At 50.1% G+C, this 16,796-nt stretch overlaps 1 protein-coding gene across 1 annotated transcript in view; it reads left to right on the top strand.

Moving 5' to 3' along the window:
• Positions 1 to 4,154: 4,154 nt before the first annotated feature.
• The window catches only part of TGFB1I1 (transforming growth factor beta 1 induced transcript 1), a 35,248-nt gene continuing 22,606 nt past the window's right edge, over positions 4,155 to 16,796 (top strand). Inside the window, exons 1-2 of the mRNA XM_053265694.1 lie at positions 4,155 to 4,279; positions 16,324 to 16,478. Coding sequence (XP_053121669.1) covers positions 4,267 to 4,279; positions 16,324 to 16,478 — 168 coding nt within the window. The 5' untranslated portion in view covers positions 4,155 to 4,266. The remainder of the gene's footprint in view (positions 4,280 to 16,323; positions 16,479 to 16,796) is intronic.

Here is a 16,796-nt window from a genome sequence, read left to right as displayed (position 1 = left end):
AAGTCAAGCCTTAATTTGTTATAATTGTGATGATCATGGCGTACAGCTCATGAGAACCCAAAATCCACAATCCCAGAAAATTAGAATATTGTGAAAAGGTTCAACAGTCTAGGCTCCAGGTGTCCCACTCCAATCAGCTAATCAATCCACAACACCTGCAAAGGGTTCCTGAGCCTTTCAATGGTCTCTCAGTCTGGTTCATTAGGAATCACAATCATGGGAAAGACTGCTGACTTGACAGTTGTGCAGAAAACCATCATTGACACCCTCCATAAGGAGGGAAAGCCTCAAAAGGTAATTGCAAAAGAAGTTGGATGTTCCCAAAGTGCTGTATCAAAGCACATTAATAGAAAGTTATGTGGAAGGGGAAAGTGTGGAAGAAAAAGGTGCACAAGCAGCAGGGATGACCGCAGCCTGGAGAGGATTGTCAGGAAAAGGCCATTCAAAAGTGTTGGGGACTTTCACAAGGAGTGGACTGAGGCTGGAGTTAGTGCATCAAGAGCCACCACACACAGACGGATCCTGGACATGGGCTTCAAATGTCGTATTCCTCTTGTCAAGCCGCTCCTGAACAACAAACAACATCAGAAGCGTCTTACCTGGGCTCAAGAAAAAAGAACTGGTCTGTTGCTCAGTGGTCCAAAGTCCTCTTTTCTGATGAGAGCAACTTTTGCATCTCATTTGGAAACCAAGGACCCAGAGTCTGGAGGAAGAATGGAGAGGCACACAATGCAAGATGCTTGAAGTCCAGTGTGAAGTTTCCACAGTCTGTGTTGATTTGGGGAGCCATGTCATCTGCTGGTGTTGGTCCACTGTGCTTCATTAAGTCCAGGGTCAACGCAGCCATCTATCAGGAGATTTTGGAGCACTTCATGCTTCCTTCCGACTTCATTTTCCAGCAGGACTTGGCACCTGCCCACACTGCCAAAAGTACCAAAACCTGGTTCAATGACCATGGGATTACTGTGCTTGATTGGCCAGCAAACTCGCCTGACCTGAACCCCATAGAGAATCTATGGGGCATTGCCAAGAGAAGGATGAGAGACATGAGACCAAACAATGCAGAAGAGCTGAAGGCCGCTATTGCAGCATCCTGGTCTTCCATAACACCTCATCAGTGCCACAGCCTGATAGCATCCATGCCACGCCGCATTGAGGCAGTAATTGCTGCAAAAGGGGCCCAAACCAAGTACTGAATACATATGCATGCTTACACTTTTCAGAGGTCCGATATTGTTCTATTTACAATCCTTGTTTTATTGGTTTCATGTAATATTCTAATTTTCTGGGATTGTGGATTTGGGGTTCTCATGAGCTGTACGCCATGATCATCGCAATTATAACAAATTAAGTCTTGACTTATCTCGCTTTGCATGTAATGCGTCTGTCTCATATATCAGTTTCACCTTTTAATTTGCATTACTGAAATTAATGGACTTTTGCATGATATTCTAATTTTTCGAGTTTCACCTGTACATCTTGCTGGTCGTCAGTACAGGAGAATCTCCGAATGCTAAAAGAATATAGAATTCCAGGATCCAAGGCCATGCCAGGAGGGTCATGTGCAGTGGAGCAGCCCAAAGAGAGGCTGTTAATAATGCCTATGATTCATAGAGTGTGTTCTAATACTTCACATACCTGCTCCATAATCCTTACAACAGGATTACCGTTGCCATACTATACTGCTGGTGGGGTGAGAATGAACTTAACATCCTCGCTTGCCTAAGATCGCAACTAGATGTGAGATGTGTTCTCGGGGTTTCTGTGGATTGTGTTCTTCTTAATAGCTGCAGATGGGCGATGGCTTTGAATTGGATCACAACCTGTCTGCGGGGAGAGGGGTAGGAATAGGAAACCCCTTCCCCTTACATCGGAACCTGCCTTCTACCGAGTCAGACCTCTGGCCCATCTAGCTCAGTGATGTCAGCACTGACTGGCAGTGGCTCTCCCAGGTTGCAGGCAGGTGTCTCTCCCAGCCCTACCTGGAGATGGGACCTTCTGAATACAAGCGGATGCTCTACCTCTGTGCTTCAGCCCCGTCCCCTAAGGGGAATATCTTAACAGCAGCTCACATGTAAGTCACCCAGCTCAATGCAAACCAGGGTGGACTCAGCAAAGAAGACAATTCATGATTCTTAGTGGAGACAAGCTCTCCTCCCCTTCCCCTAGGAAAACTAACCCCCACAAGCTGTTGTTTGCCATGGGGGGTGGGGACACTAGTGAATTTTGGCAGGTGAGTGGAACCAGGGCCTGCCTGCCTTAAAGCCACACTGCCCCGGTCTCCAGACGCTGCAATCTGAGTTTGTCAGCTCCTACACTGCAGTATGCCAGCAGGCCTCCAGCATGGGAAAGCCAGTCTTCCAGTGGCAGGCATGGATGTCCCCTTTGCTAAGCAGGTTTTGCCTTGGATTGCATTGGATGGGTAACTAAATGCAAGCGCACTCTCTGCTCTGAGATGTGATGGGGCAGTAGCTCAGGATCAGAGTATCTGCTTGCCTGCAAAATGTCCAAGGTTCACTCCCTGACATCTCCAGCTAGGGCTGGGAAAGACTTCTGCCTGAAACCCTGGAGAACTGGTGCCAGTCTGTGTAGACAATACTGACCTAGGTGGTCCAAGGGTCTGACTCAGTATTAGACAACTTCCTTTGTTCCTGCACTCATCTGGCAGGTGTGGCCCACGTTTCCCTTTCTCTCTGCCCTTCTTTGGGTCAAGCGTATAGAGCACTGGTGGGGAAATGCAAAACTCTTAGGAAAACTTTCCTGCCCCTTTTCTAAAGCAATCAAACCCCAGATGATCCCTCTCCTCACTCTTAATTATTTCAGCACCCCAACATCTACCTGCCTTGGCCTAGTGAAAGGGAGAAGGAATAAATACAGCTGAATTACTCTAGAATTTCTCCCTTTTGTCAGCTTTCTTGGCTCATGTTAACAGTTTCCGGTGTTTTTTCTGTCCCCTAAACATCCCCCGAATCAAATCTTGTTTGGCTAGTGATTAAATCCACCGCCTTCCATTTCCCAGCTGCCTGTGAGCCAAAATCCATCTCTAGCCAAAACCTGTGACCTCTGTGGCACTCTGGGATAGCACATTTCTTCTTTGTTTGGCCATCTGTGATCCAAAAGGTTCTGGGGCTCGTCAGAACAGATGGGATAGCAAAGTAAGGGGGCAGACCACCTCTTCAAGTGGAATATGCTCATGCTTTAGCCGCCACAGGCTTTCTTCTGGGAGCTCATCCTCCAAATGCCTAGGAAAGGCAAGAGTCCTAAACACATTTTCCTGGGAGAGTAAACTCGAATAGAATTTCGGTGCTGTGAAGACCATCTTCTTCTCACCAATACCCGCCGCTGCCTAGAAGTCTTCAGAAAGCACCCAGAACGACGACTCCACTAGGCGATCCCTTTTCCTACTTGGAGGACCTAGTAGGAGTGCAGGCAGATGTAAAGCCTGAGGAACTGCTCCGCATGTGGTTGGGGTTTTTTTGGGTGGGGGTAGGGAGTTTTTTGGGTGGGGGTAGGGAGAGAGAGAAAAGGGGGAGGGGCAACACTGGGAGAGTGATGAAGTTGGGGGGCAGTGAAATGAGAGGGGAACGCAAATGCTTGGGGTCTGCATCCCTAGCACCCCTTCCCCGATATTGCCTCTCCTCCTCTCACAGAGACCCTTGTCCCCCCCATTAGCATTAGACTCTGCTTCCATCCTTGCCACAGAAGAACTCAGGAGTCCGGCTGCGTCCCCACTTTCCACCTCTAATGCCACTTTCCTCCCAGAGGACCGAGGCGGTGCGTGTCCTCCTCCCAGCCTCTCCCCTCGCCCCTTTGCTCTAGTCCACTTCTGGTCGTCCTCCTCCACGAAGAATGAAGTCCAGGCGTCCTAACAGGACCAGCTCTCCGTGGGCTGGTCATGCTTTAATGCCCTGTCACGTGTGAATTGTCCCATTCCTCGATGGCTGGGGTAGGGGTGGCTGGGTTATGTTGGGGGCAGATTCCAACCTTGGTGCCCCCCACCGCGATGCGGTATGTGGGGGGCGCGCGCGGGTGTGTGTGTGGGGGTGTCTCTCCATCCTTCCTGCCCGAGCCGCGAATCCCCTTTGCCATAAATGGTCACCCGCAGCAGCGGCGGCGGCGGCGGCAGCAGCGAGAGCAGAGCGAGAGGCGGCGGCGGCGGCGGCGGCGGCGCTGCGCTCCGGGAAGGCGCGTCACTGGGGCGGGGGCCGCCCAACAGCCAGCCGCCGGCCCCCGGGTAGTCGGGGACCCAGCCCGCGCCCGCTCGGGATGGACGATCTGGGTAAGGAGAGCAGCGGGACGGGACAGGAGTCCGGTTGCATGCCTGCTGCCGCCGCCGCCTCCCTCTCCCTTCCTCCCTCCCTCCTCCCTCGCCCTCTTCTTCGGCATCCCTTTCTTTCTTCCTCTTTTCCTCCTTCCACGCTCGCTCCTGTCTGTCTTGCAAAGTGACTCTGTGCTCTACACTCTCTTTCTTAGGCGGGCACGAGTTCTTGGCCGGATCTTCTCCTCCTCCTTCTTTTTCTTCTCTGGTCGGTCTGGCGAACTGCCTTCTTTTCTCTTTCTTTCTCCTTCCTCTGTCTCTCTCGCTCTCCTCCTCCTCCTCCTCCTCCTCCATACATCTTCTTGTCATATTCCTTCCTGGCCTTCCTTCTACCCTCGCTTTTTGGTTCCCTTTGGCCTCCTCCCTGACTTCTTCCAGCCATGATCAAGGGGCTCATACTGTGTCCTGCCTTGTGCCATGTGCTGTACATGTCCCTTTCCAACTTTTTCCCTCCCTCCTTCGCCTTCTTTTCAGTCCTCTTGTGCCGAAGTCTTGGTATTTTTTTCTGCTCACACTTTCATTTTCCATATTTTGCTATTCTAGTGCTTCATTAGCTGGGGGTGGGAAAAGATGGGTGGGGTGGGGGGATTAATGAAACCCATAAGTCCTATCTCATGCCCCTCCCAGTTTTAGCTAATTGAACCCACAGCTGAAAAGAGGAGCTTGGCGGGAAGTGGGGGGCAGGTCTCTGGCCCTCCTTGTAGGTTGGGCAGTGCACCATTACCTTTCTTCTGTGGTCCTTTTGACATATTTCTCTGACTTGCCAGGGAAAACACTCAACAGGGAGTCTTGGCCAGTGTGTGTGTGTGGTGTGCACATACATATACACACGCATGCATGCTTACAAAGAAGTTTTTGCCCACTTGTTCAGATTTTACATGTTCAGGTGTAAAGACATCTTACATGTAATGTAAAATCTGAACAAGGGGCACACCCTCCCCCCCAACCTGCCCCCCCCATAATGGCTCATCTAAGGCATACACTTAAAAATGTAATGTATGAATTGACCCTTTATTTCTTGTTCTAAACTGAATATCTCATTTTTCTTGGATGTGCCTAGTACTTTGTTCCTCCTTCTGATAATGATATATATTTCTCTCTCTCTCTCTCTCTCTCTCTCTCTCTCTCTCTCTGACAAATTCTGCTAGTCTTCCTCCCTGGCTCCTGTTATCCATTGCCTCTTTTCTCTCCCTCTTTTCCAAGTGCCCCTCCCTCCCTCCCTCCCTCTCTCTCTCCTAGTAGCTGACAGGGCGGGCGCTGGGGGGGGGGGGGCGGGAGAGGGTGCATTTCCTCAGCCCTTCCCATCCGGAGAAGGAATGTATTTCTCAGCGTATTCCTGTGGCTTTGCAGAATAGCTGAACAGAAGCACAGCGCCAGGGGAGAACAAGGGTGCTTTGCAGATCCTTTTCCTCCCCCTTTCCCGGGTCCTCCTGTAGCTGCTTCAGCTGGGCAAGAAAACTGGGGTCCCCCCATACCTCAACATTCCAGGGAGAAAAGAATTATAGGGGAAAAAAACGCTGTCTGGCATCCTAACCCCTTTCACCCCTTCAAACTGGAGCTGGGGCTAAGAGTCCTGGCCCCCATAACTGCCTGCTGCACTCCATTACCCTCCAGTTTCCCCATAGAACTGGGAACAGGAAATGCAAGACTCATTAATCTATGAAAACACACACACATCCCAGAACCCAGGAGTCCTGGATCCACTTCATCCCTTCTTGGATGTAGTGAATGCATAAAACCCAGGCGTTCTGGCTTCCTGCTGGTTGATGTTAGAACGGGGCATACACAAAGGATGGCTACAAAGGATCGTTTCATCGCACATCTGCACCTCATGTGTGTTAAGATCCTTACCACTTGGCAGGATAAAACAGATGACTGAGCTAACTCAGGGCTGAGAGAATGCTCATCCTTCCCAACACGGTTTGATAATCTGTAGGGCTTCTCAATGTGGGGTCCCCAGATGTTGCTGGACTACAAATCCCATCATTCCCAGGCTCAGTGGCCAAAGACAGTGGAAATGGTAGTTCAACAATAGCAGGGGACCCAACGTTGAGAAGCCCTGCTGTAAGAGTGAAGAGAAGTTAAAATGGCTAAACAGGTGAATGCATTGCTTGAGGATAGTAGGGGCTATTTGCTATTGCTACAAACCAGCTACAAATGTCCAAGACATTGTGCTGCCTTGGGCATCTGTCAAGTGGGGTTGGGGTAGGGTTGCCATATTCTGGCTTTCCAAATCCGGGTGCCTAATTTGCATATTATGTAAATGGGCTTGAAAATAGTTTGTGAGCAGAATAGCGACTGCACATTTTGCTCCATAACTCTGCTTCTACAAGGCCTAGAGCTTAGCTTTTTTTAATGAAATCTGAAATCTGGGTGGGCTAAGCAATCTGGGTGAAATGCTTAAAATCCGGGTGGAACCCGGAATTTTGGGGGGCATGGCAACTCTAGGTTGGGGACATATTGGTAAAGGCCACTATGTCCCCATTCCCCCCCCCCCCGCACCATCTGCAGGTGGGTGCTTGGCATTCTCAGGCCGTGCTGCAGTGGCATGCGAGAACTCCCCGTCTATGCCACCAAGTCAGACAGTGGTGGGGCAGGGGGTGTTCTTTAAGAACATAAGAACAGCCCTGCTGGATCGGGCCCAAGGCCCATCTAGTCCAGCATCCTGTTTTGCACAGTGGCCCACCAGATGCCGCTGGAAGCCACACAGGTGGGAGTTGAGGGCGTGCCCTCTCTCCTGCTGTTACTCTCCTGCAACTGGTACTCAGAGGCATCCTGCCTTTGAGGCTGGAGGTGGCCTACAGCCCTCCAACCTTCCTTCCTAGCTCAAGTCAGAGAGAGGAGGAAGAAGAGGTGTGCCTCAGTGGGATGAGGAGAGGGAATGGTTGGAACAGTGTGTTGGGGGCAAGGAAGGGTGGTTGCAATGGGCAAGGGTGGTGGTGGGAGTCTGGTATGTCCTGTCCCCTGCGTCCCTCCCTGCACTCATGGAAGTGAGTGAGGCGGTACCCCACCTCACACCCCGCCTCATGGAAGGGTGTTGCTGACCTCTGCACCTCCTCTGTAAAAAGTTGGAATTAGGCCATAAAAGACCTTTGAGATGGCCCTTGGAGGCTAACCTCAAAATGACCCTGCCTGGACATACTTCCCTCAACCCTCCCTTAACATCTTTGGCAGGGCTCCTCAGACCCTCCCAGGCCTGCCCTGACTCTAGGAACCAGATTGGGAGTCACTCCAGGCAGGAGCGCCCTTGCTGATTTTGGGGGCTGGAAGCTTTTGGATTCCTCTGCTGTACAATGGTGGGGGGCAGATTTTACCCTGTGGGGCACGGAGCCACAGAGAAGTTCTCCTACTGTGCCAGCCTCAAAGGTTCATCAGGTCATCTTGGACCAGTCGCTGTAGTCTATCCTACCTCAGGGCTGTTGTAGGGACAAAATGGAGGCAAGGGGGAGAATGCATGTATAGGAACATAGGAAGCTGCCATATACTGAGTCAGACCATAGGTCCATCTAGCTCAGTATTGTCTATACAGACCAGCAGTGGCTTCTTCAAGGTTGCAGGCAGGAATCTCTCTCAGTCCTATCTTGGAGATGCCAGGGAAGGAACTCGGAGCCTAGATGCTCTTCCCAGAGTGGCTCCATCCCCTAAGGAGAATATCTTACAGTGCAAACACTTCTAGTCTCCCTTTCGTATGCAACCGGGGCATATCAGATTAGCTTAAGGGGACAAGTCATGCTTGCTACCACAAGACCAGCTCTCCTCTCCAATGTCTGCTACCCTGACCTGAAAGGAACGGTGGGATAAAAATGTAACAAATAATGGAAACAAATGAGAGCATTGTCATGGATTGTGCCCCATGATGATTACTGTGTGTGTGTGTCCTGTGTGATATTTTGGATTTTTCCATTTCAAGCACCAATATTCTCTGTGTTGGACGTGGTCCGGGATGATGATTCCTGTTCGGCAGAAAGCTGTGATCGAGCGTGCATGCCTCTTTTTTAATTCGATCAATCGGACGGTTGTGGTGTTGAGGTGAAGCTTCAATGCCTCAAGGGAGGTTGTGCCTGTGTGTCAGTCTTCTCCTCACAGCCATGTCTCTCATGCTCCCTTCTTGTAACATTCCTGTCTCTCTCCCTTCTGTGGTTTCCTTCCCAGCCTTAGCCACATTTCTACCCTGTGACATCAGCCAGTAGGGTGAGTGGAGGCAGGAGGGAGGGAGGGAGAGACTTTTCCTCTTTTCAAATTTCTCTTTTCTGTGCTCCGAGATATACCAGCAAGCAGCTGCAATAACTGCTAAATATTCTCTCTCTCTCTCTCTCTCTCTCTCTCTCTCTCTCTCTCTCTCATTATTCATCCTAGACCACTCTCCCCCCATAACCCCTCCCTCTTTTTGGCCTTGGATGACCTAGGGAGGGAAGCCATGATCCAGCTGCGTGAAATTTGCTGGAGGGGGGTGGGATGGAGATTGGGAGAGGAGGTTTTGTGGCTGGGAGTGGGGTGGGTTTGGCTGAATGTCAAGGCGAGGAGAGGGGAAAGATAAAAGTGACTCTCCAGCTGGCGAGAATCACTGGATGAGGAAACATGTGAAGGGAGCACTGGATCCCAGTAGAAGATCTGCTAGACAGCAGAACTGGTGGACTGATATCGACCTCGGGTTAGAAGAGGATCTATGTATCCTACTCAAACATGGATAGCGATGGACAATTTGGATAGCGATGGATATGGGGCTGGGATATCAGGAGTGATCAATCACTGCTCTGGGAAAGGAATCGAGCTCTTTTGGAGGAAGGAGTGATAATTGTAGAGGTTTATTTCGCACTAGGATCAGGGAAAGTTAGAGCTATTCAATCCACTAGAGGCTGCCCTTGTAGAAATCTTGGCAAATCTCTGGTGAGAAAGTACGGTGTGGGAGGGATCTATTAGAAGTATAACTGTGTGGTCAAAATGAACGAACTGAATGCTGGTTTGGAGGGATCTGGAATCCAGAGGCTGAGACTAGAACGGCTCTATGGGAATTGGATGCCCGGGGAGTTTATGCTAGAGGGCCTAAGAGGGAATTGTGGGTAGTGTATGTGAATTAATTTGGGTTGCACATGGACTGCTTGTGTTGCGATGCAAGGAATATTGTGTCCTTTGATTAAGGGAAAGATTTGAAAATAAGACCATGTGGCTGATGACAAAGGAGGCTGTTTTGGGATTGCTTTGGTGTCTCGAAATAACAGAAAGCATTTTGTTGTTGTAGACCCAACAGCTACTAACGTTTATTCTGACGCATCAGTAGAAGCGGCAAGGTCCCTGCTGGCTTAGAAAGCGGTTCCCAGTTAAGTCAGATGGCTTGGACAAATAGAGCGGATGGGATGGCCACAGGCTGCCATGGATATTGGGGAGGCATTAAGGCGAGATGCGTCTGGCCGGGTGGGTGACTGCATATTTCTCCATATGTTATGCATGGTCTCGTGGCGGTCTGCAGGCCTAAGATTTTTGTCAAATGTACTGTTCTTCTCTCACTACCGGGTGAATAATTCTTATTTTGTTTATTGCAAGGCTGATTGTCCACAGGGTGGGATTCTTGTAGGGCCTTTAGTAACAGCTCCATGGCTTTGCTGTGGTGGATGCTCAAAAACCCAGGCTGAATATTTCCTAATAATAGTCAGCAACTGGTGGCTGCAGACAAAAATACAGCCCCCAACCGAGGGCCTGCCCCCACCCCCAGTGCCAGCCCCTGGGCAAAGGAGCCACCTCAGTGCCAGCTGGACAGTTTTAAGGAGGAGGGGGTGAGACTTTGGCCTGCACCCCCCTCCTCAGAACGGACCTCTAGCACAACCTAGTTGTTTAATGTGGTGTTATATGACTTCCTGTAATGTACAGCTGCACAGCTTCAGCCCTCCTGAAGATGTTGGACTACAACACCCATCATCCCCTTGGTCACTGTGACTGGGGATGATAGGAGTTGTAGTCCAACAAGAGCTGGAGAACCAAATTTGTGCTGCCCTGCTATAATATCTGTGGAGCACTCGGAACAGGTTTTTGTTTTTTTTAAAGCACTATGCAAAGAAGTATTTGGTATTATTATTTCCCGCAATATGAGGGGTAGGGTACTCTGAATAACCCCATAGTGGGCCCGAAATTTAACTGATACATATTACATAAACAGATAAGTCTGGCTTAAAAGTTATTTCACCATTTTAATGCCAGGGTTCTCTACCTTTTTGCACCTATGGAAACCCCTCAGATCCTCAGGTATTATCCATAGATTTTCATAAGGCTCTAGTAAACATTAGAGAAGGGGAAAAAAGAAGAAAAGTTCTCAGGATAGTTATTTTCAAGAACTTTATTCTGGCTCACCAGGAAGCAAATTAAATTCAGTGCAGCCAAGGTTTTCTATGAACCCCAGTTAAGAACCCTTGTTCTAAGCAGGGTAGTCACTTATACATTGCCAAAAAAGGGGATACCTATCATCAAAAAAGATGACAAAAGAGGGCACGCATTTACATAAAATGTTCATGTCCTAATTCATATATATGGATTCAAATTTCAAATAACTACTCTAATTTAAATATAAATAGAGCCAGGGCCTGGTCTGGCAGTGTCTAGGCAGTGAATATGTGTGAGACGGAGCTGGTCTACAGGAGGAGAGCTGGCCTTGTGGTAGCAAGCATCCTCTTTGCTAAGCAGGGCCCACCCTGGTTTGCATTTGAATGGAAGACTACATGTGTGAGCACTGGAAGATACTCCCCTCAGGGGATGGGGCCGCTCTGGGAAGAGCAACTCTGCCTGCTTGCATGTAGAAGGTACCAGGTTTCCTCCCTGGCATCTCCAGGAAGGGCTAAGAGAAACTCCTGCCTGCAACCTTAGAGAAGCCGCTGCCAGTCTGTGTAGACAGTACTGAGCTAGACGGACCAGTGGTCTGACTCGGTCTAAGGCAGCTTCCTATGTTCCCATGAAATTTGCTGTTCTTGGGCAGCCGGAATTCTTGGGTTGGACCTGGACACCCCTTAAAACAGCCTGCAGTGACAAGGAAGACAACACTTCAAATAGAGAAAAGGACAGTCCTCTGTAAGTAGGACACAGACCACCCTAGTTGGAAGGGCTCTCAAAATCTTGGGGGTCCTAGACAATTAGCTGTGTAGTTGTAGGGCTGCAGGATGGCTTTGGGGACATGTGATGTGTTTTTGTTTTTGTAGGTCTTCTCCTGGCATTTTGGGACGATCGACAGATCAGTTGTCCCAGATGCCCAGGCTGAGCTGCTGCTTCTGGGTGGTTGTGTTTGGGGAAACTCAAAAGGAGAAACTTGTGTTTGGGGAAACTCAAAAGGGTTTCTGTGGAACTTGCTCTGGGGTGGGGAAAGGGGGCTTGTACAAAAGGCTGATTGTGTGCAGCCCAAGCTGGTCTGCAGTGGACATGGAAAGTTAAGTCTCTGTGGGCAAAGACTGAGCTAGGCAGGGGGCTAGCACACTTGTAGGGCCTTGCAGCAGGGAGAGTGACAGGTCTCTTTCTGAGCCTTGCAGCTGAGGCCAGATTTCCTGGGCTTGTTTTAAATGTGCGAGTCTTGAATGTGTGGTGGGTGCAGCTGTTGTGGCACCTGAGGCAAGGTACCAAATGTTGCCTTGCCCCATGCCCTGCTCAGGGCCAGGCAACCCCCTTTCAAAACCAACCCTTGCAAACTTTGAAAGTAATGCAAGGGGCAGGAGTGGAGAGAAGGCTGCCAGCAACCTCCCCTCCCCTCGACGGGCTTCTTGCAAGCTTTGCAAGGCAGGAGAGAGGAGAGAGGTTCCTTGCAAGAGTTGCAAGGGTTCAGTTGGTCCCAAAGAGCTGCTCCGATGCTGTCAGAGGCCGGGGTGGGTGGTGGCGGGGGCGGGGGGGAGAGGCTCTTGCTGCCCTGTCGGCTCCCCAACAATCTGCCGCCTGAGGCAATTGCCTCACCTTGTCTCATAGAAGGGCCGCCCCTGCCTGTCAAGTAATGAGAGACTCTGAGCATGTGCAGAATACTGCTCCCTCGCCTCTGAACAATACACAACCTTCAGCATTGCTGGGGCTCGAGGGGCAGAAATGTATGCTGACCAGTCTTCTCTGGAACAGAGATCCCCAGATGTTGTTGACTACAATCTCATCATTCCCAGACAAAGGCTGTTGCAGCTGGGGATGATGGGAGTTGTAGTCAACAACATCTGGGAAACCCTACTACAGAGAACACTGATACTGACTCAAAAGAACACACAGCAACATGATGAGGCTGCCTGCAATGTTCTTTCTAAGGTGTGCACATGTGCGTGTGCACACACAAGTGTTTTTAATGTCTGTTCAGGTAATTTTAGATCCCAATCAGGTTGAATCAGGAAGGCCCATTCTGAATGCACATGCGCACACACTGCCTTGATACTGCCACTCAGAACAAAACTCATTCCATGCACAGATGAAAAAAACTAGAGGGACCAGTGGCTGTCTGCTAGCTCAGTTGGCTTTTTTCTGTCCACCCCTCTTCCCTCCATACAATGCCTTGTCTGAACCCCTGTTTACAGGTAGCAGTGCCTCCTCTCCCCGCCCTTCCACCATTGTTTCCTGTAGGGCAGGGCTGCCCAGCTTCAGCCCTCCTGCAGATCTTGGCCTTCAACTCCCATAATCCCTGTCTCTTGGCCACTGTGGCTGGGGATTATGGGAGTTGTAGCCCCAAAACATCTGGGGGGTCAAAGTTGAGCAGGCATGCTGTAGGGTAGTGTTTCTCAACCACCGGTCCGTGGACCAAAGCTGGTCTGCAAGGTGTTGGGTACCGGTCTGTGAGGCATCACTAACAAAAATCAGCCCCCCCCCAAAAAAAAACCCCACCCAATTTTGGGCAGCTCTTTAGAGTTCATTTCCAGGCAGCCCTCACTGCTGGATAATGTTCATTTCACTTCCTCATCGTTATCCAGCAGTGAGGGCTGTTTGGAAATGAGTTCCAGAGAGCTGCCTGAAATGGGTTTTTTGGTGGTGCCTGGGATGGGGTTGGGGTGAGGGGGGTGACCCCCTTACTAACTGCCGGTCCAGAAAACTGCGCACGAATAATATACTGGTCCATGACTCCAAAAATGTTGAGAAACACTGCTGTAGGGTCTTGAAGGCTCATCATAAGTAGGGTGACTGACATCCTGTCTGATGCTGCACCAATGCAACCAACACAGATGCGCACATGCAAGAAGCTATATCGCCAAGCATGGTGTGCAGTCCCTTGCAGTCTTGGTCCGCTTGTGCAAGTGTTGTGCTTGCATCAAGATAGCAGAGTAGGTAAGTAAGTAAAGTGTGCTGCCAAGTCGATTTCGACTCCTGGCGCCCACAGAGCCCAGTGGTATTCTTCTGGTAGAATACAGGAGGGGTGTGCCATTGCCTCCTCCCATGCAGTATGAGATGATGCCTTTCAGCATCTTCCTATATCGCTGCTGCCCAATATAGTAGCAGCAAGGATTTGAACCGGCACCCTTCTGCTTGTTAGTCAAGCATTTCCCCGCTGCGCCACTTAAGGTGGAGCTTTCCCTTATTCCCTGAACCAATCATGGGCCAAGTAAGGGCTCTCACAGTGGCGGGAGGTGCACCACAGGCTGTGCAAACACATCCTCTTGCAACAGTGCAACACTGTTCTGGAACGCAAGCGCTTGGCTTAGTGGAACAAGCTAGCGCAACATCCTGGCACTTTGCACGGCATCCGGCTGGATGTCAGCCAGTATAATCCTCTAAGCTGGGTTATATTCAGTATTAGCATGAACTCAGTATTCAAGTTAGTATTAACTCAGAAGCAACAGAATCGATGAGGTTTTTAAGGAGTGCGAGGCCAGGACTCCTGGATTCTTTAGTACTAGCTGGGCAGGGAGGGGCGTGGAGTCCAGATGGCTGCCCTGAGCAGTCTGGAATAAGAGTGAGGACTGGAGACTTTGGCAGTGGAGACATTTTTGGACATTTTTGCGTCTGAGGTTCAAAAGTCAAAGAAAGGTACCCCTCTGGTGGTCGTTTTTTAAATGACACCCTGAGGGTTGGAGAGAGGAAATTGCGTGTGGTGTGAAGTGGCACCCTTCCCGGAATCTACACGAGAAGGCTTTCCCTTAACTTTCAGCCTTTTTGTGCACTTTACTGCGATACGTGCAAGAATGAAGGAGAAGGAGAAGTGCCTGGATGAGGGACACCCCCTCCATACCATATGGATGTAACCTTACGCTCTGTGGAGGAAAGGCTAGCAAGGAAAATAATGCACCAGTGCTTCCCCACCCCCCACCCCCACAATCCGGTCCTCTTACTTTCACCGAAGTCTGCAGAGTATTACAGTTACTGCATACTCAAAGCATCATAGTTTGTACCTGGAAAAATGCAGTACTTTCCGGATAGAGCATCTGCTGATTGCTGTGAAAAATGTGGTACAAGATCACCAGTAAAGGGCACATTGACTGTATCCATGTCATCAAGTTCTTGCTTGCTTTTCTTTTAAGAAAATTCTTTGGGGACATTTTCGTATAAGAACATTCTTTGAGAGAGGCTTGGCTTCCTTCCTTGTGCAGGAGAGCACAGCTAGGCAGACTTTCTGGAAGGGAGGGAAACAGCCTTGTAATGGAGAGGAGAGGCTTGCTGCTATCCTCCCCCATCCAGAGATGTGCTTAGGAAATTTTGGAGCCTGGACCTAAAGGACTTTGGAGCCCCCCCCCCCCTGGCTGCAAGTCAAGCATAATTCCCCCCCCCACACACACACACAGAATGACACACGCAGTCTTGAGGGCACAAACAGCAACTGAACACATCAGAATGTAAGAATATAAAACAGGTATAGTCATGCAAATATGCATTAGCAGAAACATTTCAACACGTAACTTAACATATTCCCATCCCACATATTTCATTCCCCACACCCCACTCCATCTCTAAAGCACCCAGCACAGGTCATAATCACACTCAGCCACCTGGTGCAGTGCAGACCAGTGGTGACCACACCACCCAGGACAGCCTAAAAAGGATTTGGGGCCCCCCAGGGAGTGTGGAGGCCCTGGACTTCAGCCCCAAAGTCCAGGGGTAAGAGTCCCACTGCCCCCATCAATGCATGCATGCAGGCAGGATATTGCATGGTTACAGTTGCTTAACTAGGGCTGGGCAAGGGGTAGGTTCCCCAGGTGCAGCTTGGACTGAGGCATAAAATGGGCATGAAAAGATGTGTGAAAGAGTGACAGTGAAATAATGTTATATTATGCCATGTTTTCTTTTCATTATGGAATGATAGGTTTTCAAGGTGTAAATGAAAAACCAGATACCAGCTTGCTTAGAGACTTAGTTAGGGCAGCAGGTCAGGCAGCCATGCGGCTTCTCGTCAGCTGTGTGCCTGCAGCCTAACACTGTAAAGCTCATCGTGCCGCTGGATACAGATAATGGTGGGGGAGAAAATCAGAGATGTGTGGCTCCCCTCAGATGTTACCAATCGCCCCCCCCCAGAAGGGTCAGTTTAGGGGTGACTCCTCTTGGGGGCTAGAGAAAGGCATAGGCTTGGGAACCAGCCCTGGGCATAGAAATGATTAGCTATGGCAGTGTATTATTATCATTTGAAAGGGACGTGTGGAAAAAATTGCTCACAGTCTGAAATATGACCAGGAGTATGCTTTGACTCTTGGTGTGGATGGGCCCTTTGCCAGCAGGGAGCCAAGACCACGGAAGGGGGCTACTGCGGTGCTTTTCAACTTTGAATCCCCGGATGTTGTTAGACTACAACACCCATCATTGCCAGCCAAAGAGGCCTACTAGATTAGAACTAGATGCATGGATTCTCTGTGGGAGACAGTGATGTTGCTTGCAACGGGGACTCCTTGACTTCCTAGTCACAGGAAACGGAATGCAGTTTGGGTTGTGCCTCTTCCCGCTTGCACTTGGTCTGTCCCTTGTGTACTCATGGCCCTCCTGTCCCCTGGTCTCTCTCCCTCTGCCCTTTAACCCCCCCCCCCACTTCCTGCCTGCCCCTTTCCACCATTTATCCCCGTCTCAACCCTTCTCGTCTCTTCCCTTACCAGATGCTCTCCTGGCTGATCTGGAGACGACAACCTCCCATATCTCCAAACGTCCCGTTCTGCTCACGGACTCCGGAGGAACCCACCCTAACGGGCTGAACCAAGACAGGACCCCGGACCCCAAGCCTTCACCTCCACCTTACAACCCTCAGCAGCAGGTAGACAGTTGGGTGGGGAGAGAAACTCTGTGGGGTGAGCTGGGGGACTGCAGCCCTAACCCTAGCATCTGTGCTCAACTCAAAGGTGAAGGGAATTGTGAGATAAAAGGAGAATCTGAAGGCGTTGACATTTGCACTGTGTAGCCACCTCTCTCCCTGGTCTGAGAAGGAACAGGGTTGCCACCTGTGGTGCCTTTAATGCCTGCATAACAGGCAGATGTCAACAGGTGAAGCCTTTTCAGGAATGAAGATGGAGTGGCAAGAACAGGTTCACCTGTCCATTTCTGCCGGTTTCAGAGTGGCTGAAGAGACAGAGCC

Source organism: Hemicordylus capensis, chromosome 6, assembly GCF_027244095.1.
Source record: "Hemicordylus capensis ecotype Gifberg chromosome 6, rHemCap1.1.pri, whole genome shotgun sequence".
In the NCBI taxonomy this organism is placed as follows: domain Eukaryota; kingdom Metazoa; phylum Chordata; class Lepidosauria; order Squamata; family Cordylidae; genus Hemicordylus; species Hemicordylus capensis.
This window is presented reverse-complemented; position numbering and strand designations above follow the sequence as displayed.